General features: G+C 48.9%; 1 protein-coding gene across 1 annotated transcript in view; it reads right to left on the bottom strand.

The window, feature by feature from the left end:
- The window catches only part of PLXNA4 (plexin A4), a 410,115-nt gene that overhangs the window by 95,080 nt on the left and 288,915 nt on the right, over positions 1-26,120 (bottom strand). Inside the window, exon 5 of the mRNA XM_081038260.1 lies at positions 3,105-3,205. Coding sequence (XP_080894386.1) covers positions 3,105-3,205 — 101 coding nt within the window. The remainder of the gene's footprint in view (positions 1-3,104; positions 3,206-26,120) is intronic.

Raw genomic sequence — 26,120 nt, forward strand, 5'->3', positions numbered from 1 at the left:
TAAGCGGGGATGTTTCCCTCTGGAATAGAGGCTGGTAACTTTTCGGCAGAGTTAAGGAAGACCACGGCACGGACTGCAGAGAGTTGGCTGGGCAGAAGTGGACCCTCACAGTCCCTCAGGATTGTGTGGGCATACTGGGAACAGCCCTAGGAGAGGTAGTGACTTAGCAGGTTAGTGTTAAGTAGCGCTTGGATGCCAGGCTCTGGGATATGTGACACAGCAAGGAACCACGTGCTCTTTTGAATCAGTTTGTACTCCATTAAGGGGACACTCAGCCATGACTGTGGGACAAACTGTTCTCTTTGCACTTTCCCAGGAGCTGGTGGGTAGCTGCTGAAGAGGGCCTAAATGGCACGGCTGGTATAGGAGTTGCCCAAGGTAGAAAGACTTTCTAGCGGGGGCGGGGGTTGTGCCAGCCACCTGGCCTTTGCCTTCTGGTCTTGGGGAGGATAGGAAGGGGAAACGGACCATGGAAGAGGCCCCGGGGTCCGACCCACGGGCGCTGCTTACACAGTCACTGAAATCAGGGCTAAGGCCACGCACAGGGAGGGGCCACCATACACATCCTCTCCCTTCATTTTCATAATATGGCTGTAATGGCTGTAAGATGGCTCTTGCATTGTCATTTTATATCTGAGGAAACTGAACCCAAACTGCATCTGCCCACAGACAGGTTTTTAGTTTTAATCCACCCTTCTGCTCTGGGTAGCAGCACTTTTCCCTTATCTTCCCTTCCCTTTCTTTCCCTCTCTCCATCTTGGCAGAAATTATATAAAGAAAAAACCAATGAATCCTGAACGGTAACCAGTGCCAACCCATCCAGGGGAGAGCATTCTTCCAACAGAAAAAATCTGCAAAGAGGAGGGGTCACCAGAGGGCAAGGGGGAGACTTTTTATAAAAGCTGATCTTGTCTTTCGCCTGTTGATGTCTCGAGTTACATGAGCCTCCCAGGAGTGACGCTGAGGACCCTTCTTCACAAAGGTACCGTCTAGGCCAATCGATGTGGCTCGGTCTGCAGGATCCTGTTACCTGCTGAGGCTGAGATAGGCTTCTTGGCCTGGGCCTGGGAGGGCGAGATGGAGAGGGGCTTGGGGACCTGCCAAGCCTGTGGTTGGAGGGAAGGGTTCCAGGCCCTGGACAGGTGAAGGCAGGCTGGGCTGTAAGCTTCCCTTTATTTTCACCCAAGTCAGAATAGGTAGGCTCAGGCCCAAGGTGAATGCCCTGAGAATAAAGGCTCAAGATTCATGGACAAATAAATGCCCAGCTTGTTGAAGCTATTGTTGCCATTAGAAACCAGCAAGCCTATGGGCTGGGGCCAGGGACTGTGAGAGAGGGCCTCGGGGTGACCCTCTGTGCTACTGGGGCCGGCGGGCCAGGGCTTCGCGACAATTGAGACTGAGTAACAGGAGGGAGGGTTTCAATTACATGAGCATTTCTTAAGCCTGTTCAGCCTGTAACCCACCTGTGCCCTTGCTAGTACAAATGGCCCTTTCAGCCACCTGAGCCACCTGTTAGTACAGGCCCCGCCCTTGGACTGTGCATGGTCTCACTCTCCTCCTGTTCTCTCTCTCTCCCTCTCTCTCTCTCTCTCTCTCTCCTGTGCTCACGCACACACACGCACAACCTTTCTTCTGTCCTTCCCTTCCCTTCCCACAAAGTTCTCACCCTCCTACTCCCTACAACCTGGGAAAACTAGGCAAAAGTGATAGATAAAACAGCCATATGTTAACACCCAAAGGAACCCTCTTCCTGATGTTCTTTGCCCTGGTTTTCCGGAGGGTCAGGCTCGCCGGGCCCTGTAGCAGTTAAGACGGGGTCTTGCCCATGATGTGGGCCCACCAAATGCATGAGTCCCAGTATAAATTACAACCTCTGCCCTCTTCCTGGACCAGAGGCCTAGTGTCCAAGAAGCCCCAGGGCAGAGCCAGTCTAACATAGCCCCCTTGTACCCGCTGAGCCCAGCACTGTGCCTTGCACAGAGGGGCAGGGCCCGTCAAAGGTCTCTGAACAAGTCTGTGTATATGGGCACAGCTCCCCCACGAAGTGAAGAAACCCCTGCACTTTCAGCACGCGCCCTTCCCAGCACACTGAGGAGCCCAGGCTAAGCATGTGCAGGCCCTCCCTGGTCCTCTGGGATCTTCTGCACCTACTCTGTCTGCCCCAGACTTCTCCCTTCCCTCCTGCCCAGCCCATGTCCTCCTGTATCTCTCCCTGCCATGAATGTCCACACGGCATCTATTTAGAAAGAAAGAGAAGGCATGTCAGGAGAGGCGACGTCTGGCTTTGGCCTGCTCTTAAGTAACTAGGGAAGAAAGGCCCACTGGGAAGAATAGGAAGGAGCCTGAGAGCAGGTTCTGGATGAAGGAAATGTATATCTTGTGGGGTGTGTGTGTGTGTGTGTGTTACCTGGGTGTTTGGGTCCCAGCTTTTCAGACAGTACCCTTAGGATCTGTGTATCTCACTCTATAAATCACAACATTATATCCTAATTACGAGGATCTTAGAAGATCCAGGCACCCACTCTTCTTCACCCGGCCATGTGGGTGAGGGGCTGCCTTGGTCATTAGCCCTGGGAGGGAGGAAGGGAGGATGGACTTGCTGAGCGTCACGGTGAGCCAGTGAAGGCATGGCCTAGGGGTGCCCACGGACTGCATCCTCCCAGGGGAGCTGGGCTTTACCAGGTAGAGGGGCACAGCCTCAGCTCCAGGGGCTTCACACAAGCCCATGCGAGCCTCAAGAAAAAAAGCCCAATTCCCTTTTTTCTGCTGTTCTGCTCTGGAATGCCAGTTTCCAGCGACGTCAATGTCAGACATGTCTGGCGTCTCCCTCTCGCCCTCCAGTATGTGATGATCCAGCATGATGCCATATCCCGACCCAGCATCATTCCCATCCTGCCATTTCTATACCTCTTATGGGAATGTGGCAACGTAAAGGGAAATCAGAAGGAAAGAACTGAGATACAATCTGCAAATGCTACCAGGAAGGAAGGGGAAGAAAAGACAGAGAGAGAAGAGAGTTCGGAGGGAAGGAGAGTGGTGCTAGAGGGAGGAAGAGAGTTACTGGAGGATGTGGGAAGCAGGAGGGCGCTTCTGGGGGTACTCACGTGTTGTGGAGCACACACCAGCCACAGTGGGGGTCACCTGAGCCCAGGCACTGACTGCAGCTCCGATATTGGCCACATGACTCCACAGGGACTCTGGTGAGCTGACAGACAAGGGAGAGAGTGGTCACGATTTTGCAGAACACTCAGTAGTTCACCAGAAAGCGATGGTATTCTCTCAGGCGTATCACCTAAACGGACCTTGAGTGATCATATTTGAGTAGGTGGCCACATACGCACGCAGGGGAGACAACCACTTGTTATTTTCTTAGAAATTTCTGGGAATAGACTTTGTGGAGTTTACTTGAATTATTATAAAAGATACTTATATAGTTGCATTTTGTCACCACCAAACCCCAAAAAATATCTCCACGACCATAATTGTGTCTTACCCATGTGATACACTCAAAGGTCTGTTCTTTCTCCACTCTTACTTCTCCTTTGCCGTAACGTGTTTTGCTTTCTTCCCAATCCTCCACCATAATGTTTGTGGTTCCAGAGGGTGTTTCACCCAAGACCAGGGCCTTCGCTTTCTTTCTCTGTGACTTTTAACGAGGTGTGATAAACTCACTTTGTAGCTGTGACCTGCCCACTCTCTTTCTCATAATGGTGGCCAACTGGCTCTGAAAGTTTTTTCACTCTGGGGCTTTCAAAGAGCAGCTGTTGCTTTTTCTCCTCCTACCCACACTCTTCTCATGATTAGAGGTTTCCTCTCCAACCCCCCCAATTTTACATTTCGCTTTCACCAGTCGCTTGTTAATGGAAAACGTTCCACAGGACATTTCTGCTTCGCCCACATGCTTCCATTTCCTGCATGCTCCTAAAGATCTTTTGCATTTCTTTGTTCTTCCATGTAGCTTTGCCCAGATGTCTTTTTACGTGACTTTTCAGAGCTCATTACATTGGGGAGGTTCTTAATAACCATACAGAGGATCAAATGGAATTTTTATTTTCTTTCTCTAGCCTTGGCCTTTATTTGCCATTGTGCCAGTTTCTTCTTTACGAAAAGTTAGTTTTTATTTTTATTTATTTTAAATTTTTAAGTGTCTTTTCCATTTGGGATACCTTTTTATTTCAATGGAGGATTTCTTACCTAATCCTTCAGCTTGAGCTAAGAGGGTTTGATGTGGTCATCTTTTTTTAATACCTCACCACCAGATAACAGGCACGGAGAAGTGTAAACCACGCTGACCTGACTTAGCCTCCAAGCTCCATGAGCAAATGCGAAGCTGTTTTCCCTGCTGCTTCATAGGGCATCTGCCTCCGTAAAATTATGTATCGCTTGGCAGGGGCTACTTGTAACTCATGTGCAGGCGAACTGGCACCGGTGTCTGCTCAATTAGTCTCAAAACTCTCTTTTGGAATTAATTAATCATTAATTTGAAATCCCACGTGATCTCTTGTCCCTTTCTACCTTAGTTTTCTTCTTCTCGTTGTTTATCTTTTTTTGTTTGTTAAGTATACATCGAGCATTTTTAATGATCACACTGCATTATCACTTCTTCCAAGTTACCTTTTAGCTTTCTGTGCCCATTCTTAGAGCTTTGCTTGGCCTTGGGGGCCCTTTCTCCACATTCTCAGATGTCATTTTTGCACATTTGGAATTTTATCCTTCTTTTTATTACCGCTCATGTAATCAGCATGAGCCATGCCTCGACTCTGCTTACGTAAAACCTTCGCATTTTCGTAGTTAATCCAGACAATCAATTTCTTTACAAATTACCCACTGACTCTACATACAGCCAGGAACTTACCTTCTTCCCGTTGCCCCCTTAATTTCCTCTCCCCGTTTAAACGGGCATAGACATCCTAGTCCTGTAAGCATATAAATAATGGTTCCTAGCAACAAGGTACCTGGACGTGTAGGAATTCCTGAGTGGTAATGAGGTCTACAAGCTATTTTCAATATTTCCAAAAGCCTAATGAAAATTGAATTGTTGCTGTTTTCTGTTTGTCTGCGTATCCAGTGATGCATGTCCCATGTTAAGAATAGGAAATATATTATTACTTAATAAATGCAGTTTGTTTAGTAGGCAAAAACTGTTCAAAACATGATACCTAGAGGGGAAGAAAAAGTAATAAAAGGGGCCATAGATGGTGAAAGTTGGTAACATAACTACATAATAATGTTTTCATATGTTCCAGCTGCTTGTCTAGCACTCCATATTTTGCATGGTCTTAAAGAGAAAATCATGGCTTGTTCAATCAAAAGCATTTTCTTGGTCTAAACTTAACTAGTATCCTCCCCAGTTTCTACCACTGACATGTTCTATTATCTCTCTTGGATCAGTGTGCCGTGGGGTTCTGGGGTGTGCAACACAAAGGGCCAGCTGCTTGGCCAGTCTGACATTCTCAAAAGCCTTTGCATTCAGATTTCTAAAAATATCTTGCAACTGGTATTTAATACTGCCCGATACCTGAAATTGTCAAAGTCCTTCCTCTCTTGATTTCCATTTGGTCCTTTCCATTTGGTTGGAAAGAATGCGGAAACCTGCTGAGCTAGGCTGCAATTCTGGCTTCACCATTTGCTGGTAAGGAGATCCTATTGTCTCTGAGTCTCATTTTGTTTCTCATCTTTAAACATGGAGATAAAACACCTCCCTTAATTCACAGAGCTTCCCAAAGCACAGATGACCCAATAGGTATGAAATGCTTCGTAAATGATCAAGCATTATTATTGTGCTTTGTCATTAATATCCCACTCTTCATTGCACTATCGCTTTACCTCTTCCCCACATCACAGAAAACTGCTCTGAGTGTCTCCCTAGGCCTCGTGAACTTGGTCAGGAGTTTTACAGGACTGGGAGAACCTTTCTCCTTTCGTAACTTGATTATATCATTTCCTCCTTGAACTAATGTCTGCCCCTAACCTGTTCATTGCTTCATCTTTGGGCATATCCCAGCTTTCTGGACTTATTTAGTGCTTTTACCAGCTACTGTAATAGTCACATATTTATTTTTCTTTGTATTCCATCTAGGTGGATCCCAATGAAATAAGGATATAAGTTCTGGACAGTTGTTATGAGAACCTTTAACCGTTACTTTATGATCCTTCTATCTACATATGAACCTTTTTTTTTTAAACTCTTCTGAATTTTATCTAGGCTTTCTCTATTCTTTTCAGAGCAGGGATGCTAAAACGGGGGAAGAAACCAGAATTCTGCCAGACCACGTAGAAAGGTCACCATGATTTGAGAGCTAGGTGCCACCCCCCTCACATTTACAGGACTTTCCCAAAGACGAGCAGGCCGAGGGGAATCTCTGAAATCCTACTATCAGGCAGTATTCTCCATCATGGTCATGCCATCCCAGACTGTTCCCAATCTACGTCAATGCATTACTTCACTCCTCGCCCCACGGGTAATTATGGGAAAGCATCGGAAATATTCCTGACACTTCAAATCACTTTCAAAAACTAGATTTAGTTCACTATTTATCTTGGGACAATTCTATTCCCTAATGGCTCTGGTGACCTTCCACACACTGCTAGTGAATTTCACAGGTGGCCGGTGGCTTCCAAGCCACCTTGGCACAACGATTCTCTCTCCCCAGATTCCCAGGTTCTCCACCCACACTGCATACCAAACACCACCCCATTTCCCATTCCCTATCTCCGGCTCCTCTCCTGACCCTGGAACACAAACCACTCCAGATGCAGAGACACACGATTAATTAAAACCACCCCACGCTGATTAAAGTCTTAAGCTACAGTGCCAGGCATGCTAATTAACCGAGTGAGGGAATTCAGACCACAGGAAGAGGTGAGGAAAGAAAGTCATCGAGGGGGGCTTCTGCTTCGAGAACCACTCAGATGGCCTTGTGACCTGAGCTATCCTGCTGACGGATGGTCTCTGAGACCACACAAGATGGAAGTCTGTCCCCTGGCCACTGGACTCCAGGTGTTGATTGAGGGGGCTGATTGATGTCACTGTTTCTAACCTCTCAGAACCTCCCTGTGTGCTTAACAGTGAGCTGGGGAGAAGGGCTCCTTGGGCGGGGGAGTGGGATGGGGTCTGCATATAGGCTTCTTGCCACATTCTACTAGGCTTCATGCCAAAATCTATTGGGCAGTGTGGAAATTCCCCCAAAAGTTAAACATAGAATTGCCATGTGATCTAGTCATTCCACTGCTGGGCACATACCCCAAAGAATCAGAAGCAGGGACCAGAACAGTTACTTTAACAGTGGTTTTCACAGCAACTTCGTTCACACTAGCCAGAGGGTAGAAGCAACCCAAGTGTCCAACGATAGATAAATAGACAAACACAGTGTGGTCTATAAAGACAATGGAATACTTCCTCCTTAAAAAAGGACATTCTGACACATGCTGCAACACAGATGAAGCTTGAGGACATCATGCTAAGTGAAATAAGCCAGTCACAACAATACAAATATTGTAGGATTCCACTGATGGGTTGTCCTTAGGGTACTCACATTCATAAAGACAGAAATGAGAATTATGCTTGCCAGGGAGTGGGGGAGGGGAAATGGGGAGTCAGTGTTTAATGGGTATGGGAGTTTTAGTTTGGGGAGATGAAAAGAGTTCTGGAGCAGGATGGTGGTGATGGTTGCAGCACCATGTGAATGTACGTAATGCCACTGAACACTCAAAAATCGACAAGATGGTAAATTTTATGTTATGTACATTTTATCAGACACACAAACACACACACACAAAACCTATTGGGTAGATTTGAGAACACCTATTCTCTGCTCAGCCCCCCAGGTCAAGGGGGAGAAGCTTTTTGGCGGTAGGCTAAAAAGTTTATGTTTATGAAGTATTCTGAGATCCCTGAGTGAAAAGATAGCATCGTTACTCTTTTCAGTTTAATCTCAAATGGACAAAAAGGTTTTGGAAGAATGTCTCTTATCGTGTGTTGTCACATAACGGGATCTGTCATTCTCAAGCTCTGAACCTTCATTTCATGATTGGGAAAAATAATGCCACAGCCCTTCTTCTACCCAGAACCGTTCCTTGCCTTCCCTTCCCCCCCAGGAGGCACAGGGGAGGAGCTTAGCATTCAAATAGTTCCTGTGAGGTCAGATGGCCCCAGAGTTTAACAAGTTCTCCTGTTACTGCTCAGCCTCTGCTTTGTCATTTCTCATTCTCAGGTATGATGAGAATGCACCTGCCTGCAGTTCCCATCTCCACCCCTTTTTCCCCCTCCTTAGCTTTCCGGGGATCACATTGGTTTCCTGTATTCTTTTGCCACCAAGGTAAACTTCTCTAATATAGTGTGGTTTTGTCTGGTTTTGAACTATTGTAAATAGTATCACCATCTCTATTCCCTCACTTGTCCAGCCCCATGGCCAAGGCCATGGGTGTACTTCAGCCTGGGCCCCAAATGAACACATATGGGGCAGACTTGAGTCCAACCCACAGAGAAAAGATAGACCAACTGGTGCAGTAACTTGAAGCAGGATTGCTCAGCCTAGCTTAGCCTAGATCACCTGCTACTCAATGGCTCTCAGGTCCGTGAGTATGAGAATTGATGCTCACTGAGTTTGGGGTGGTTTGTTACACAGCTTTACTGTAGTAATAGCTAACTGCTACACAGGTGCCGGGCAGAAAGTCACACAGAATGCAAAGTCCTGTGAAAGGTAGCGGGAAAGGAGGAGGGGTAAGTTTGCAGGGTGGTAGTTTCTTTCTAACCCAAGTACCACATAGATCTAGATAAACATGATAAACATAGGTCATATGCACCCGGTTCGATGGTGGGCAGATTATTAAAAATTGGATGTAACATGACAAATGACCCTTCCCAGGTATCTCCCATGCTGACCAAGCTCTCTTAATTCTATGATGATACATCTGCAGATGTCAGAGAGGCCCAGCCCTGAGTAAAGTACCAGAAAGATTCTAGAAAGAGATTCCAGCTCTCCAGATGTGGCTAGCAGACCGAAAGCACAGATGCTTATGGGACCCTCTCTACTGACGTCCTGGCTGCCCCAATTCTGGGAAATAATTTTATCTCCTTGGAAGCAATAAAAGCTTCTCCAGAATGATTTGCCTTGAACTTTGCGATTTCTCCTGCTTGTTCTCTGGCCATAGGGCTAATCCAGTGAATCCATCAATGAAGTGAGAGCAGATGCAGCCGCCCTGGCTGTCACCATTGTCCCCACCTGCCTCCAGGCAGGAGTTCTGGGGTCAAAGTCGTCAATATTCTGAACAGCAAGGACAATAGCCCCAGAGTCCGAGGCTTGGGGAGCTGAGGTCCTGAGCGCTAATCCATTCAGGGTGTCTGGATGACCTTGAACAAATCCTTTTCCCTCATTATCTCTCCACTGATCGTTTTCAGATAAGGGGACCCTACTCTGCCTCGGAGAATCGGGTCACAAAATGCTACGAATACCAATGGCCTAGGAAGCTCTTTGCAAACGAAAAGTAGCAGATGTTGTGGAGGGCTGCAATTTGCTGCTATTAATAAGTCTAAATGCCTAATAGGAAGCCAGTTTGCTCTGGAAGCTCGGACAGCCAAAGAGTGAGCATGGATGCCGGAACCATCAACATATGCTGCTCCTCATTAGCAAATGGCGGTAGCTGGGAGAGGAGCTCTCAGCAGGCTTTCTGTAGAGCCTGGAGAAATCACCCCTTCCTTGTTCCTCCCAGCTTGGCCTGTGCCACAATCCTTATTAGCTGTACCCCTCACCAAGTGAGAGGGCAATCCCATTCTCTGCTGCACAGATGGAAAAACCACAACCCAGAGGGGCTGCTGCTTGCCCAAGGTCACGCAGCAGGGTGGTGGCAAAGGTGGACATTTACATGAAGCTGGGGCTGCAGGCTGCTGGCCCTCACACACTCACACCCCCCATATAGCCCAGGGGATGGAGAAACGCTGCCCCCCCAATGAACCCTGGTTCTTGGGTTGCAAATTCCACAGCATTGCAGGCTGCTTACTGTAAATCAAGGCAGTTTGGCTGAATTCTGGGGCCTCCAGTGGGCAAAGAGGCCCATCCTGAGTAGGAGCCCAAAAGAGAGAGTGACAGCAGGTCTCAGTGCAACCCACCTCCTTCAGGGACACTTCCTGGCTCCTTCAAATGTGGCCGGGGAGTTTGGAATCACTTTATGTCCGTGCCAAGTGAGAAGCAGAGATTTGGGGGAAAGACAGACCTGGGTGTGAATCCTGAGTCTACCACTTCCTGTGAGTGGGACCGTTTACTTCACCTCTCTGAGCCCCCTTTCCCTCATCTGAGAATAGTAAGCACCCTGAAGTGTTGTTTCAAGGATTAATCAAAATGAAATATATGAATGTGTTAGTGCCATGCCAACAACAATGCTTTGTCTGTTGTTCCAGTAATTTCGTCAGATAAAATGCCTGCAGGAAAGGTGGTGTGAAGTCATCTTTCTTTATCCCACCATAACCTAGTACTCAGCTCAGGCATAGCAAATGAGAATTAATGAGTAAGAGAGTGAATGCTTGCTAGAAAGAAAGAAAGGAAGAAAGGAAAGGAGGGAGGGAGGGAGAAAAAAAGAAAGGAAGGAAGGAAGGAAGGAAGGAAGGAAGGAAGGAAGGAAGGAAGGAAGAATTTGGTTCCTATCAATTTCCAGCGTATCCCAAGGGCCCCATGGAGATAATTGATTTGACAATCTTGGCTCTACCCTAGAATCTATAACTTCTGGATTATTGCCACAAGTTCCTCTCTTAGGTCCAGTTCTCTCCCCTGTCTGGGCGATCGTGCTGACATCACACAATGGGCTCGCAGGCCTGCACCGCAGGGTGTGGTGTTATAAGGGGAGTTTTCCTGGGCCGGCCAATTCAGTGCATTTGACAGAGGAGGTTGGCAGCCATACCCCCATCCTGCCCAGAGAGCCGCACCACCAACATGCAGGCTAGAAAGTGCCCAGGATGGGCGGAGTGTGCTGGCATTCACAGATTTAATAAGCTGAAAAGGACACGGACGTAACCTAGCTGCCAATGCTCTCACGTTTCAGGTGAACCTCAGTGGCTGCAGGGGCTTATCCAAAGGCCACATGGCCACTAACACTATTCTTCGGATGCCCCATCTCTAGATACAGTCCCTGCCATCTCGTGACCCAGCCCTAGGGTCCTGGCTAGAGGAAGAGGCAGAGCCTGCGGGACCCACATCTTTTGGGGGCAGTGAGCCTCCTCCCCACCCACCCAGCAGGTGGGAAGGAGCCTTGTCCTGCGGTTCCGGAGCGCTGATGCTCTGTTCTAACCAGCTTTCACCCAGCGCTGCTGACAGACACTGTGGCCCCATCAGAGCGGGGACTGGGGACCTGCTGGGACGAGTTTCCCAAGCTCAGTCTGCTCAACAGGGGCCTTTGTTCCAGCAGCCAAGGAGAAGGGGGACGGGAGGGGCTGGCACCATGACACCTCAATCCAAGTGTGCACAGAGCCAAGCCAGTTCCGAGACATACGCGGAGACCCTCTGGCTCCCTGGCACCACTCTGGGGAAGTGGCAGGACAGGATGGACGGGCACGCCCTTCTCCCCTAGCGCCCAGCACTTCCTTCCTCTGCCTTCCTTCTGGCCAGGGCACTCACTGCTGGCCAGAGTCCCCAGCAATGCTTGGACGGTCCAAACCAGAGTGGTACGTGGTACCACACAGAGTGTGCACATGGTCCCTGACGTGAATGAGCACCCAGCGGCCTGAGTGTGAATGCCTGGTTTCACCTGTGGGCAGAAAGTGCTCCTGGCCAAGGGAGCACGTTTGCAAATAAGTGCGGCTTTCCTAGCCGACATCCCTGTCTGGGCAGGTGAGCCTTGGATCGCAGACAAACATCTTCCTTCAGAAAGGAATTTGACCCTGGGAAAAATCATGGTGCCCAAATGGATGGGAACTGATATCCCTCCGCCCGGAGCCTTTTAGGTCCATCAATACAGGGACCCTTCTCAGGAAGCCAGTGCTGCTGGGTAGGAAGGAGACACCCTGGAGGAGCCTGAATCGGCTTCCTCTGCTCTCACCCTCTGCCTCCTGGTAGCCACCTAAGTCTCCCAAACCTATGCGAGCTCCCCTTGTGGAGTTAGGGACCCAGCCTGCTGCTGGGGAAGAAAAACAGCCTCCTCGGATGGCCTTGGACGTGAGTCCTCGTGGCTCACACGGGCAGTTGTGTCATCCTCATTAAGAAACGCTGCCCTGAGGATCGTTTTCTGTAGTTCTTCAAATATGAAAGGACAACCATTAAAATGACGGCATTTAAAAAATGTTGATGCTTTAGACACTGTCAGTGGAGAGTTTAGGTTGGCACCACCTTCTTGAGGAGTAATTTGGTGGTTATTAATAAAACCTAAAATTATCCAGCAAGTCTTCCTCTTGGAATCTTTGTTGCAGAAGCTCGCACTTGGGTTCAGGTGTGTGCTGTGGGTATTCCCTGAGGCTTTGTACTTGATAATGACTATTTGGAAAGATCCTGAATGTTCAACCATATGGGATTTGTTAAATAAATTGTGCTACATCCGTATTCTATTATGATGTGTGTCTGCATCACGGACGTGGAAAAATAGCTACGATCCATCTTTGAGTTAAAAAAGCAAGTTTCAGAAAAAGTATATTGACTTGATTTTTATTTTTCAAAGACAGTTCTATAGCTATGTATTCGTATATACACAGACATATTTTTGTGCGAAGAATAATGTCTGGAGAGAACGTAAAACTGCTCAAGGTGGGCAGCTCTGAAGAGTTTGAATTTTTCCCAGATAAGGTATCGTTTAAAACAATTTTTGACTTGGGAATTAAAAGAAGTTTCAAAAGATGCACTAACCTTTAGTCTTTTAAACCAAGGTCACTAGTCAGCCCCAAATTTATTTTAAGGTCAACGTTTTTCTTTCTTGTTGTAACTATATGATTTCTAACATTTGGGAACTATAAAAAGGGTCCATGGCTATTGGTCTGTCCCTTTTGGTGTGCTGGCACACGTATCCTGGGCCATGAAAACATTTTCTCGTTGCAAAACTAACTGGCCCATGTGGGTGGGGTGGGAGACGTGAGTGGTCATTGTTTGAGAAGCTAACTGATGATGGAGGGCGCTCACCTGCCCACCCAGAAGCCCCCACAGGAAAACCACGACATCTCCACCCAACACAGAGGGGACTCCATTTCTCCATGGGAAAACTAAGTAAGGACCAGGGACACCTCTGGCCAAGGTCTCCAGTGTTCAGACTCCGTCATGCAGTTATGCAGTTTGGGTCTGCTCAGCTTCGGTGAAGAAGGGTGCTGGACCATCATGGGGTTGGGGGTCCTTGGGCCCTCGGCACTGTCCTAGACCTGTCCTTAACTTGCTGTGACACTGAGGGCAAGGGTCCTCCAGACACAAATTGATCTCTGTTGTCCTTTCTACCTGGAAGATTCCATCATAATTAATTGTCTTAAGGCTAGAAAAGCCTCCAGGAATTTCATTCCAAGACCTCCCCCCATTGTATTCTCATCTCGGTAGCTTCATCTGTTTGAATAATAAGGAGGTTCAGGGCTCCCTTCCCCGGTTCTTATGATTTTGAATTTGTTAGAGGACATCAATCTGAAATTCACCTCCTACTCTACGAAAGAAAATGATCACAGCTTGCGATTATCAATGATGAAACCAGCAATGCTTATTATTACCACTTCTATCTGTCTCTAATACAAACAATTACAGGGTGCGTAAGGGGTCACCGCACAGGAGTGGTGGCTGCACTGAGGCGGCCTGATGGGAAGGAAAGAGCACAGGCTTTTTGAATCTAGCCTTAGGTTCAGATCCTAGCTCAGCCACTTGTCAACTGTGTGACTCTGGGCCAGTTACCTCTGACGTGGAGCCCCACTTTCCTCCTGTGCACACGGGAATCATAAAGGTGCTCTGCTGCCGAGCGACAATTGGATCCTGGCACATACTCTGTGTTTGGCGATGTCCATCCATGCTTTTCTCTAAAAGGGTCAACAGTGCAGTCAGCGGACCTAGCCTTGCCACCTCAGTCTTCATGTTTTCCAGATATCAGAGAGGAGGTAAGGTCGAGGCTCCCACATCCACAGGCCAGGAGCTGACCCCACTGGACGGTAACTCAATGGTTTCCATTACGAGGTTCATCGTCAAGGGGCGAGCGGTGGTGGGCCATGCATTTCACGCCACGTGCAGCTGGGACATCTGAGCTACACCAGACTAAAGCAGGAAATAAACTGCCCCTTCTGAGATGAGAAACGACTGCTCAGGGCTATAGTTAGATGGGGACTCAGGGAGGCTCGGAAATAATTGCTGGCTCGGGATAGGGGGTGGGGTGAGAGGAGGTGTCTGTTCCTGGCTAATGTGTGCTCCTTCTCAGAGGACGTGTGTGGTATGGCCTGCGGGAAGGCCAGGAACCTCGGCCACTCTCTCTCTCTCTCTCTCTCTGTGACAGCAATGAACAGCCCCTGATATCAAACATCACTGCCTACGTCAAAGACAAACTCAGAGCTGGAGAACCTGGGAGAAGGACTGAGGTGTGTAGAGCCCGTGCGGGTGGTGGGTCAGTGAGAGCAAGCAGTAGAGCTGTTAGGATCTGGGCTTTGCCATCTGAGGGGTTGCCATTCAGATCCTAGCTCTGCCAATTGATAGCTTGGTCAGGCACTTAACATTTTTAAACCTCCAAAAGGTTATGCAGATTAAAGACTATAGTACTTGTAAAACACTCAACACAGTTCCTAGAGCATCTGCACCAAATAAATGGCAGCTATCATAACAGTGATGACAACCATGGCCCACTCACCCTTTTGGTTTGCTTCTTCTGGAACAGATAATGTTTCCCTAAATAAAAAGTGCAGCTTTAAAGTTCAATTTTAAAGGTTTCCAGATGTGTCCCTGTGAGAGCTGAACACTTCTGCCACTGGTTACCTTATAAGTAGTGCTGGCAAAGGAGTTATGACTTGTGAGAACTTGGGAGGGGACCTCACGATCTTATTCCTGACCCATCAGATCTACTGACTGATCCCCTAGGGCCCCCAGGCCTGCAGCTCTCTACTTTTTAATAGAAGTTGGGCTCTACAGCCAGCCCAGAACTTTCCAACCAGTTCCCTGCCTCCTTTCCCCTCTCTAGCTTTTTTGACGGCCTTTTCTCTGCTTTTGAATAGAAGAGGGCAGGATGAGGAAGGAAAACCCCAGTGAATTAATTTCATTGCCCACAGCACCTGGGAAAGCCAGCTGAAGCTAGGGAGCCATTCTGACTATTAGATGAAATGAGGTCGGGGTTATCTGCGGCCTTAATTTATTTCGTTTCTCCCCTGTCCTCTGTGAACAGGCGTAATCCAAAGCTGGCTGCGGGGCTGGGAGATGAAATCGTGCTGGCTCCTGGCCAAACACAAGAGGCCGTGCTGTGTGCCGGTGTGTGGGTACTCGGTTGGCATGGCACGTCTGGCAGGCCAGGGTCGGGCAGCGAGGCCCAGCATGGCGGTATTGGCACAGAGTCCGGCAGACCCTGCTGTGACAGGGACATGAGGATGGAGCCTGCAGATATGATTAAACACAGGGTGTTTGCTGAGTTTGCAAACAAACCTGCAGGATGCAGGACTGACGCAGCAGCAAGGAAACAAAATGTGACAATTTAGGGCAGGTAGCGTGCCATAAGTGGAATTCATTTAAAAAGGCTTTTCTCCTCCATTAAGCCTGCTTGGGAGACTGCTGTGCACATAGGCTGACCTGGATGAGAGTCTGGGGCGTAGGACTCCCCTCACACGTCCCCATGCCACCACGAGCTGAGTGTGGACCAGCTCAGGGAAACTTACAACTCCAGGTGAGAATCAGGCGGTAAGAGCAGGCAAGGGAGGGGGGTCCAGGCGGAAGTCTCCAAACCCAGCTGAGCGTGGGAATCGACTGCATTGCTTTTACAAAGTAACAATGGCCAGGCCAAGGTCAGATTAGCAAAATCAGACTTTCCAGAAGCTGGGCATCTGTACGTTTCTCAACGCACGCACTGAACCCTTCCCCTCCTCCCCCACTCACGACCCTGATGGTGGGCTGGGGTTGGGACAAATGGCCCTAGCCATGGGGAGCAGAGGACGTGGGTTCTCAGGATGACGTATTTCTGCCCTGGAATCTGAGAAATGCAGACAGGTGCAGACTCCTGAGCACAGGACCGGTGGAGTGGACGTAAGGAGAATCCTGGGCTGCAGGACTTGGCTTCACAATGTGTAAAGCAAACCCACAGGCAGGATGCGTGTGAACCCGCCCCCCACCCCCAACCCGCTGAGGTAGCCAGGTCAGGGACGACAGTCTCTATTTTACAGATGGGGACACAGGTTGGAAGAGGTTAAGTGACTTGCTCAAGGTCACACAGCCAGTGAGTGGCAGAGCTGGGACTCGGAGCTCATGCCCTCCGCCTGCTCCACGGCTGGTGCAGCCACCCTCTTCACTGGAATCCCCACTCTCGCAGGGGCCAAGTGGCCATAACTCCCCCGTGGAGAGCAGCAGCTGCCTGAACTGGTTCCAAACAACACGGAAATTGATGAAGGCAGAATTGGCTTGGAGAGTTCCCATTTAAATACCTCTTTGAGTTGCTCTTGGGCCAGCATGTTTCCATGGCAAGTCCTACCGAACACGCACAACTCACATCTCCAAATAAGGCTTCTATCGTCTGGAGCCTGGCATGATTCGAGACCGCGGCTCTGTGGTACGGTGTCACCCGGCAGAAGTGGGGGCGGGGGGGCAGGGGGTGGGTACGCCTGACTTTATGAGGTTTTACCAATTTTGGAATTGTTTCCCTGGCTCTGGGGGCTGTAGACCTCAGAGCTGGCCCATGTCCTGGGGCACCTGCTCCCCAGAGCTCCGTAGTAAATCCCTGTCCTGTCTTGGGGCTCAGGGGGATGGCCTGGGGACATGGAGCAGCCTGAGCCCACAGAGTGGCCAACACATCAGCATAACCGGAACTCCACACCACTGGCAGCATGCTAGGACTGGGTGGGTGGCTTACTGTGACCCTCAGTCACTCGGCTGTGGTCCTAGCAATCTGAGGGAACGCTGGGGGCTGCTTTTCCCAGGCCGTCCCCCGAGTGGGTTCCCAGCTGTGCTGACAATAACTCTGACCCTGCAGGCTCTGGGGGGGCTCCATCCTGGCCCTCCGCGCCATTCAGCGTGTCCTATCAACTCAGCCTCCTAAACACGGCAGATCCAGCAAAACCATAGACACCCGAAGGCCTCCTTAGGCAACAAGCCCTGTACAAAACCCCTCTTTGGGGAAGAGGGCATTTAAGGCAGAAAAGTTGATGAGAAAGTTACCCTGCACAGGTCCCAAGGAGACCTCCTGCCTAGTTCACTAGAATCAGCAAAAACTGCAGAGGGTCCCTCCAATCCCTGCTGTTTCTCTGCCCATAGTTTCCTCAAGGAAAAAAGGGAAAATGAAAACCGCACAAACCAAAGAGCACCAAGTCCCTAAAAGGAGGGCAGGAGACTGAGCAAAGGGTGGCACAGGGAATACGGGGCCTGGGGGGATAGGGGGGCGAGTAGAGGGGCTCAGCTCTTCCCTCATCAGCTCCACCCACCTCTGCAGCCCCCCCACCGGATCTTCTCTCTTCTTTTTCTCCCTTTTACTCTTTATCAGAAATTGCCTGGCAAGATCCCTCACTCATACTTCAGCCTGAATGACTGGGAGCAGAGTGGGGGCCAAGAGTGAGAGTGCTAGGTTCCCATCGACCCCAGGAGCGGGGTCCCTACCTGACCACAGCCTCCACCTTTAAAACCGGCTTTTTCTCCTTTGCCCCATCTCCTCCTCCCTGTCCCCTGTGACCAGTCCCCGGTGATCCTCATGGGCATGGCCGTAGGAGCTGGTACCCAACCGCTGCAGACCACAGCTCCAAGAAAACACACGGGGAGACGAGAAAAGTAACTCTGAAAGCACGGCCTGGTTGCTCAAAGCAAGTACGTGGAGCGAAGAATCCCAGCGTTGGAGAGACCAGCAGGCCACCAAAGCCAGCCTTCTGTTGGATACAAGCCCTCACCTCAGCCTTCATGCAATGTGTTCAGCAGTTACACCCAATTCCAAGAGAAAGTGGTAAGAGTTGTGCACGTCATTCAGTGTAATCCGACGTGACTTATGAAGGAGCTTGAAGGACCATTAAACAGTGCTTATCTGTACTGGCGATCTAATTCATTGCTCGTGTACCACGATAATCCACTCATGATTAGAAAACAAAGGACTGGAAGCATTCTTTACATCTCTTGGTCCCTTAGCCTTCTAAAGCGGCCCGTCCCCCGTCACTAGGAGACAGACACTGAGGCCCTTGCAAGCAGGACACCTGTGGGTTGAGGTATATTCTCCCAAGTTCCCTCTGCCAGCCTAGATGACGGAAGTCTCTACGCACCTGCATCTTGGGTCTTCTCCCTACGGTGGATGGTAGCCCAGCGAGGCAGACGAAAACAAACTAGACCTGCCTGTGGCTGTTTATAGCAGCTTTATGCATAACTGTCAACGCTTGGAAGCAACCGTTGGGTGATGGATAAATAGACTATGGTACATCTGTAACAATGGAATATTTTTCAGCACTAAAAAGAAATGAGCCTTCAAGCCATGGAAAAACATGGAGGAAGCTTAAATGTATTTTACTAAATGAAAGACGCCAAGCTGGGAAGGCTACGTATTGTACAGTTCCAACTGTATGACATTCTGGAAAAGGCAAAACTATGGAGACGGTAAAAATGTCAGTGGTCGTCGGGGAATGGGGTGGGTGGGGGAGGATAAAGAGCTGGAGAACAGGGATTTTCAGGGCTGTAAACATTTTCTATTTTAAACCACAATGGTGGTTAAATATCATTATACATTTGTCCAAACCCATAGAATGAACGAGCGTGAACTCTAATGGAAACTATGGACTTTGGGTGACAATGACGTGTCAGTGTAAGTTCACCCATTGTAACATATGGGCCCCTCTAGTGGGGGTTGCTGATAATGGAGGAGGGGAGGACAGGGGATATATGGGAATTCTCTACATTTTCTGCTTCATTTTGTCATGAACCTAAAATTGCTCTAAAAAATAAAGTCCATTTTTATAAAAAACCATACTGAGGTAGGGAAAGAGGCAATGCGCTATCATCATTTTAAAAAAGAAGATGCCCATCTTCATGTATCCTTCCTTGCGTTCTTACACAGCCACACATGACATGGTCAAGGGGACACAGTGGGGGCGGCAGAAGTGTGGCCACCAGGACGACTGGTTTACTGCCCTGGCTGAGGCACCGGGTACAGAGAGCTCAGGATGAGTAAGCACTCAAGAGTCCTGTGGACGCGGTACCCCGTGGGGGCTGGAACAAAAGGACTTGCTAAGTGGGGCCTGACGATAGACGTGGGACTCACCTAGAGGGAGTGAGCAAGAGCGGTGGGCACATGGGGCAGTGCCAGCAGCACCAGCCAAGTTTTCTGGACATTGGTGGCCAGGCTTAGGAGTCTCTGGCTATGCAGACACACTCGTGCCATCTGTAAATATGCTTGTGCCAGTCCCAGTGTCAAATACTCCCTGCCTGGTCAATGACACGGGGCTGGCCACAGGGCAGCCGAGAGTGTCTCCACTTCTGCAGCAGAGCCCTTCAGCGGCCCGCTGTACTGCACAAGACGTGGCTGCATTTCAGCCCTGACATACCCCTGAGGTAGGCCTGTGCAGTGAACAAACTACACCCCACACACAGTCCCAGGGCAAGGCGTGCATTGAAAGGGTCCAGGAGACACAGGCTGAATCCCAGCTCTACCTTAGCACACAGTCTGAGGCTGGCCAAATAGGTCAGCCCCCCAGGGCTGCTCTTTCCTCACCCATAAAGTGAGAGGCTCCTTCCTGCTCTAACAATCTCAGACACATGGGAAATTGAGAGCACACTTCCCTTCCTTTCCTAGGTTGTCCCCCTTTCTCTCTTGAACTTGACCTAGTCCTTCCGGACCAGGCTAAAATTGAAAATCAATTTTAATTATAAAAATCTGTTTACTGAACCAATAAATCATCCTGCGTTGGTTGGAGGAGAAGGTTACGCCTGGAATGGGGCTAATAAGTCACTCTCTCCCTCTGCCTCACTGCACTGGGACTGCCCCCCCCTCCTGGTCCAAGATTCATCTCCGTCATTAGGCTGGGGATTATTAATAATGCCGGGCCAATGGGTGGGAGCTGAGATGCCCTGATACACATCGTGCTGGTTGTAACTTGATTTCCAGCCGACCCTTTGACAGGAGAACCTGAAGGCCTTCCCACCCTTTCCCAATATGGGGGCGGTGATGCGTAACAGGGGAATGGGACGGTCCTTTGAGATGGCTCCCTATTTAAGGGCCTGAAAGGGTCAGTGGCACAAACAGGAGAGAGCATAGCGTTATCTATACACCAGGTTCCCAGAGCTATGAGGCTTTTAAATTAATTAACTGGTCAATTACTATCGCTGTTAGGATTATTCCTTATGTGCTTTAAGGAAAGGCGTACCATCCACTGCAGATGGCCATTTGGGGACAAAGGAGAGACCTTATCCTAGCATGAGCTCAATGCACAACTAGAGAGGAAGTGAAAGGTACTGGGTATTAGGGGGTCCAACCATAGGGGGCTGCTGGGTCCTAGAGGTCAGGGGTTCGAGCCCACACACCTGTGTGTGACACTGCTACCGAGGATCGGAAGATGGAGGAGGGCTGCTGACAAACAGCAGTTGGCTCTTGGAAGCAACTCTTTTCTCAAGTGGGACCAGGGTCACTTCCTCCAGGAGAGCAGCTCATCACAAGCCCCCACTGCTTCCTGTCTAGCCTGGGCCCCCGAGACTTCCGCTCCTGCAGCCTGCATAAAAGCACTGATGGACTTCTCCCCTGGGTGTCGAGGCATTCCTCTCTTGCCCTCCCATAAATTTGTCAGCAGACATTCGAAACAGGAAGCTTGCGTGAAAGGGAAGCCGGTGTGGCTAACCTGCCACCAGTGGGGCAGGAGCCATGAGTGGCTTTTGTAATGGGACTGAATGATTGAGCAAGACAAGTGTGCTCTGGTCTCTTCAATTCACTGCCATCCTGGCACAGGGTGACCAGGAAGTTGGCATCGATAGCATTTTCAACCGGCTAGGCTGGCAGCCACATAACCCATCATCCATGAGCGAGCCGGGGCAGCTTTACCTACTACTTCCGATATATATGCCTGTGGACAAGTTACTGAGTATCTCTGAGCCTCAGTTTCTTCCCTATAAAATGGGTACAAATCCCTGCCTTGGTTGTCGTGAGAGCATTTCACAAAGGAGGTCCGATTTGGAATATTTTCCTACTCATCAGCACCTCATCCTGAAAACGGAAAAAGGTGTCAACGCGAAGACCTACCAAATTTGGCCATTTGCTTGCACTGATTTTTGTGGGAGGGAAAATGAAAAGCGACACCCTAAATGAGAATTTAGAATTGTTTCTGGAGTTATCGCAGAGGTATTGGATTTAAAATTTAAAATCGGATTTGAGACTCACTGTGCCCCATATGACCTGTGTGACTTTTGAGACGTCATTTAACCTTTCTCATCTATTACATAAGATGGTTACATAAGATGGCAACTTGAAAGAGTTGCTGGGCAAGTTCAATGAGATATTGTGTGGAAATGGCAAGTGCTAAACAGAACCATGATAACACTTCATTTGCTACCACTGGCCCATCAGCAAAGATAATTTAGAGTTCGCCTGTATCAAGCTTTCTAGGGAGCATAAATGATAGTAACTATTAACTTTTTGATTTGGTTCTTTCACTTCCTTCCATTAAGGCACCGGGAGAGAAATCATTTTTCTTTTTTCATCCACTCATCACCATTTTAGGTATCTCACTACACGGAGATACAAGACCGAGGAGGCAAGAACATTACAAAAAAGGGAACGAAAACGAAAGAAGAAAAAGCAACTAAGCCGAGACATAGATCCCAAGCTGAAAAATAGGTTTAATTAAATTGAAAGCTCTGGTGCTTGTGGTAATTGTTATTGAGGAATCCATATCACAGCAGAACCCTCTCCCTGGGAGTTTGCTCTCTACTTTCTCTGCATCGGGCAGTAAAATTGCTTCTACTTTGGGCAGACACAGCCACAGAGCCCAGAGAGCATGTCGGGTGACTGTCCAGTGCAGGGCTTGGGTAGCAACAGTGAACAACTTGATTCAAACCTGACCTTGTCCTTGAATTTCCCTCATTCATTTCTTCTGCAAAAGGGCAACACATGCCCTCTCTTGGGGCTAGTGACCAGGGTCACGTAAAGTAGGTGACACTGCTTTTGGAGCCATTCTGCCGCTTCTGCCATCTACAAGGAGGCTGCGTTTCGAACACCACCCAAACGATTGGCCCTACTGAGATTCTGATGCCCCTGAACCACGGCCATCTACTCTTTGGGCACCTGCAGGCTGTAGGAAATATCTGGCCTGTCCTTTTTGGATACCACTAGAGCAACTAGATCCCAGAAGGCAATCAAACAGCACGCTTTTCATCATGCTTAAAACAACAACAAACACAACCAGCGATGAGTGAGGGCAGCAGGCGGCAGTATAGTGGAAAGAGAGACTTGGGTTTGGGTCTCAACCACACCACTTACAAGGATCACAACTCTAGAAAGCTCTTGGTGTTGGTTCTGAATTGGGTTTTGTGGTCATCTGCGTCCTGCCTGGTTTAGCCTGGCCTGACACTCCAGGGTTCAAAACCATTCTGAAGCATCTGGAGCTAAACAGATGGGTTGATTTCATACTTCATAAAATATTATTTTGCTTATTCTGTCAGAGCCAAATATCCCACCAAGTCCATTTTTTTTCAGCCAGCCAGCCAGAGTCAAATACTGCGTGTGTTTGAAATCTCCACCTTTCAAACATTACCGTGAAGTTGAAAGTTCCTGGCGTCTTCTGACCAAACATTGTGCTAGGTAATGACTGCTTTACTTGGTTTTTTTCACCCCTCTCAAATTACTGATTGTTGTCTCACATTAGTGCCCCATTAACTCTTATTAAATTAACAAGCCTACAAACTCTTGATGAATTGAAACTCATCAACTGTTTGGAAGCAAAGAGCAGTCTGAAGATTCTTTCCCTTTTAAAGTATCTCTGTGTGAAACATCTCACTTTCCCAGTAACTTACTTAATCTCAGACGGCTGGGAGTCAGGTTTTGATTCACAGCTCACCTGAAGCAGCAGGTCGTCAGCTGCCCACAGAGGTGCAAGGACTCCACTGCTTGGCTGGTTCCTCTAACCAGTCAAGCGCTGTCCCTTCTGCATAAAGAAGCATAGGCTGGCTGGCTGCACCACGTGATTCCTACCTTCCTTCAGAGATGCCTTGGGAACTTGGAAGCATTTGAAAAGACATTACTGGGGTGCAGTCTGTGCTCATCAGACCTACTTCCCTTTTTCAAAAGGACAAACTGACTGGTCTGCAAAGAGATTAAACTGGTATATGGGCCATGCTGCCAGTTAGGCAGTTGCGAGCTGATGGGATGGTACCCGAGAGCCCCGTGTCCCATCTTCTCACTGGACATTTCTTCCTTTTCCAATGCCACCTTCATCTAGGAGCAGAGTACAGAGGTGCCTATTGAGATCCTCAGCTTTGCAAAGAGTGAGAGTTCCTGAAGCCATCACAGGGCTTGGGGTCCAGTGACTGGCATAGCCACTCAAGTGGGGAACATCCAGGGGCAAACTCTATACTGACTCTTATCCTACAAGTCAGAAAAAATAATCAGATACCTGAGCAATGCTGCTCAAATTTCAGCCATTGATTTACCCTGGGAAACGGGGTTGCTATGTGAGCATGTAGGAGGATGAATGGGAAGGAATAATGAGCGTAGTTCAAAAGAAACACTTTCCTCGCTGGCTACCAACCACTCCCTAGCCTTGGAGCCAGGTGTCCCTGCACACAAGTGAACGGAGCCAAGGGGTGTGCCTGGCTCGCTGAGCCGCCCGCTGAAGGCACGTGTGCTCCTGACTCTGTCTCCCAGTCATGAGTCCAGACACACGTTCCCAAAATGCTCTTGGCTGAGGCTTTCCAGGTTGGCCCCCCTGTTGTCAGGACTGCCTGGTGTCGTTAGGGACCACCTTCCATCCTCAGGGGCACTGTGGGCTACTTCTCGCGGTCATCCCATGACCAGATCGGCTCCATACTTAGAGCTCTGCCATTGTCTTGTGATAGGTTAGAGGGATCTTAGCTCTGTAATCTGCAGGATGGGAAAAATGGCTCTTTACATGTACTTGAAAAGTAAACATACCTTGTAGAACAAATAACACCGGATTCAAAGGGAGGCTGTGGCAAATCTTCACCACAATCAGACAAGAGGATGGATTTGTGGAGCTTCTGTCCATGTCTGAAATCGGAACCCTGGTTTCCTTGCTCCTGCCTACTTCTCAGCAGCACGACCCTGGCCATCAGGGGTTAAGTCCATCTGAGTCTAATGCATGGGCTCCCACCCAGAACACAGAGCCGAGCGATGAAGAATCCTGCCAGGATCAGTATTGATGGGCTTGCTTGATTAGTTGCTTAATTGAATATCACTGTTATCTAATATAATGAAAACAAGATAAATACTGGGGTTCTGTCCCGTCTGTAAGTGCCATTAGCGATCACGGTGCACACTTTGACGAAAAATGCAATTGCCTAGGAGGGTCATTTATGAACTCGCCAGCCTCTCGTGCCACTCCACGGTTTGTGGGGCCTGGACATCGGATGGGCCTGGCATGGAAGTCCCTCACCTGTTGTGATTGCCCTGGCCTCTTGGGACAGGAATTGACTATACAGGGAACTATACACGATGGCGTCTCCCAGCAGGTAAGACTACTCTGTGCTTGCCACAAGCTCCTATATAAAGTCTGGGGCAGGGATACCTATCGCATCATGGGAACGTCCTGACCATTTTCCCTTTTGCCTCACTTGCCTCAGTCCCAAGAACAACACAGGCCCACTCTCTGTAATCCTTTGTTTTATCCTCACTAGCTTCATCGTGATTTTCAAACTACATTTGGATCACCGATGTGATCACGAAACATTTATGAAAAGTCCCTTAAAGCAAAGCAAGTGTGGCTCGTGGGAGGGGAGCAGGACTTCTCCACAGGCTGCTCAGAGAGGTAGCTAAATGCCTAACGCTTTTGCCTCACAGGTACGTGCAGGTGCCCATGGAGCCCTCTGCTTCCACTGCACGACTCAGACAGGAAGTGGATTACTCCTGGAGGAGGCAGGCTGCCAGAGCCAGGGGAACACAGGTCTCAGCCTTCTTCTCTTGGGTGGCACCTGTTGCTTCCTCAGGCAACTCAGGCATGTGTTTTGACATGTCACCTATGTGAATGTGTGGTGGGGGAGGGGGTAGAGGAATGTCCTGTCACCTTTCCTGATTCATTCCTATTGTGTCTTAGAGCGAAGGGAGTGACACTTCACTGAGAGCTGAGTGGGGGTCTTGGTGAGATACAGTTGGTAAAGCACCTGGAGTACCTCCAAGGAAAGTCCTATATAAATACAAGGTGTTATTACTCTATTAGCTTATGTCCTTCACTTTCAGAATGTCTCCAGATGTGCTGACTGGGGAGCACACGTTACAGATCAGGACGCATTGAAGGATTCTTCTGTTGAGGACGAGAGCAGGAGGAAACACCACTTTAGCTTTCCCTCAGAACAGGGGCGTGTTCGGATGACAGGTCAGGTGTGTCTGCAAAAACTTGATGTAGTCCTACTGCGGAAATAACAAAAAGCTGACCTACTCATGCAGTTCTGACACTGTTTTTCCCCCCGCAAAAAAGGGCTTTTTTTTTCCGCCTGCCAAATGTTGTCCTTCCAAAAATATGTCCCTTTGTTGGTTTTATGGATTTTATTTGTTTGTTTGTTTTCTGAGAAGGTGGCTTCACCTTGTTGTCCTTTTCCCCGAGATGCTGTCAGGTTTGGATGAACAGGGATACGCTGCTGAGATATTTGATATTTCTATCACTAGAGAGAGGAGAAAGGAATGAGGTAAATAGGGAGCTCTGCCGAGGGTAGCAGGAGCTCCCGGCAGCACCTTGTGGGAAGTCAGGGCTGAACGCCCCACCTTTAATGCGAAACATAAAGAAGGGTGCTTGAGGGGTTGACAGTGATAATAAAGTAGACCAGTGTGCTCAGAAATCCATTGTGTGCCCCCTTAGGTTTTCTAAGAGCTGAACTCAC

This window comes from Rhinolophus hipposideros (assembly GCF_964194185.1).
Source record: "Rhinolophus hipposideros genome assembly, chromosome: 25".
NCBI classification, from domain to species: domain Eukaryota; kingdom Metazoa; phylum Chordata; class Mammalia; order Chiroptera; family Rhinolophidae; genus Rhinolophus; species Rhinolophus hipposideros.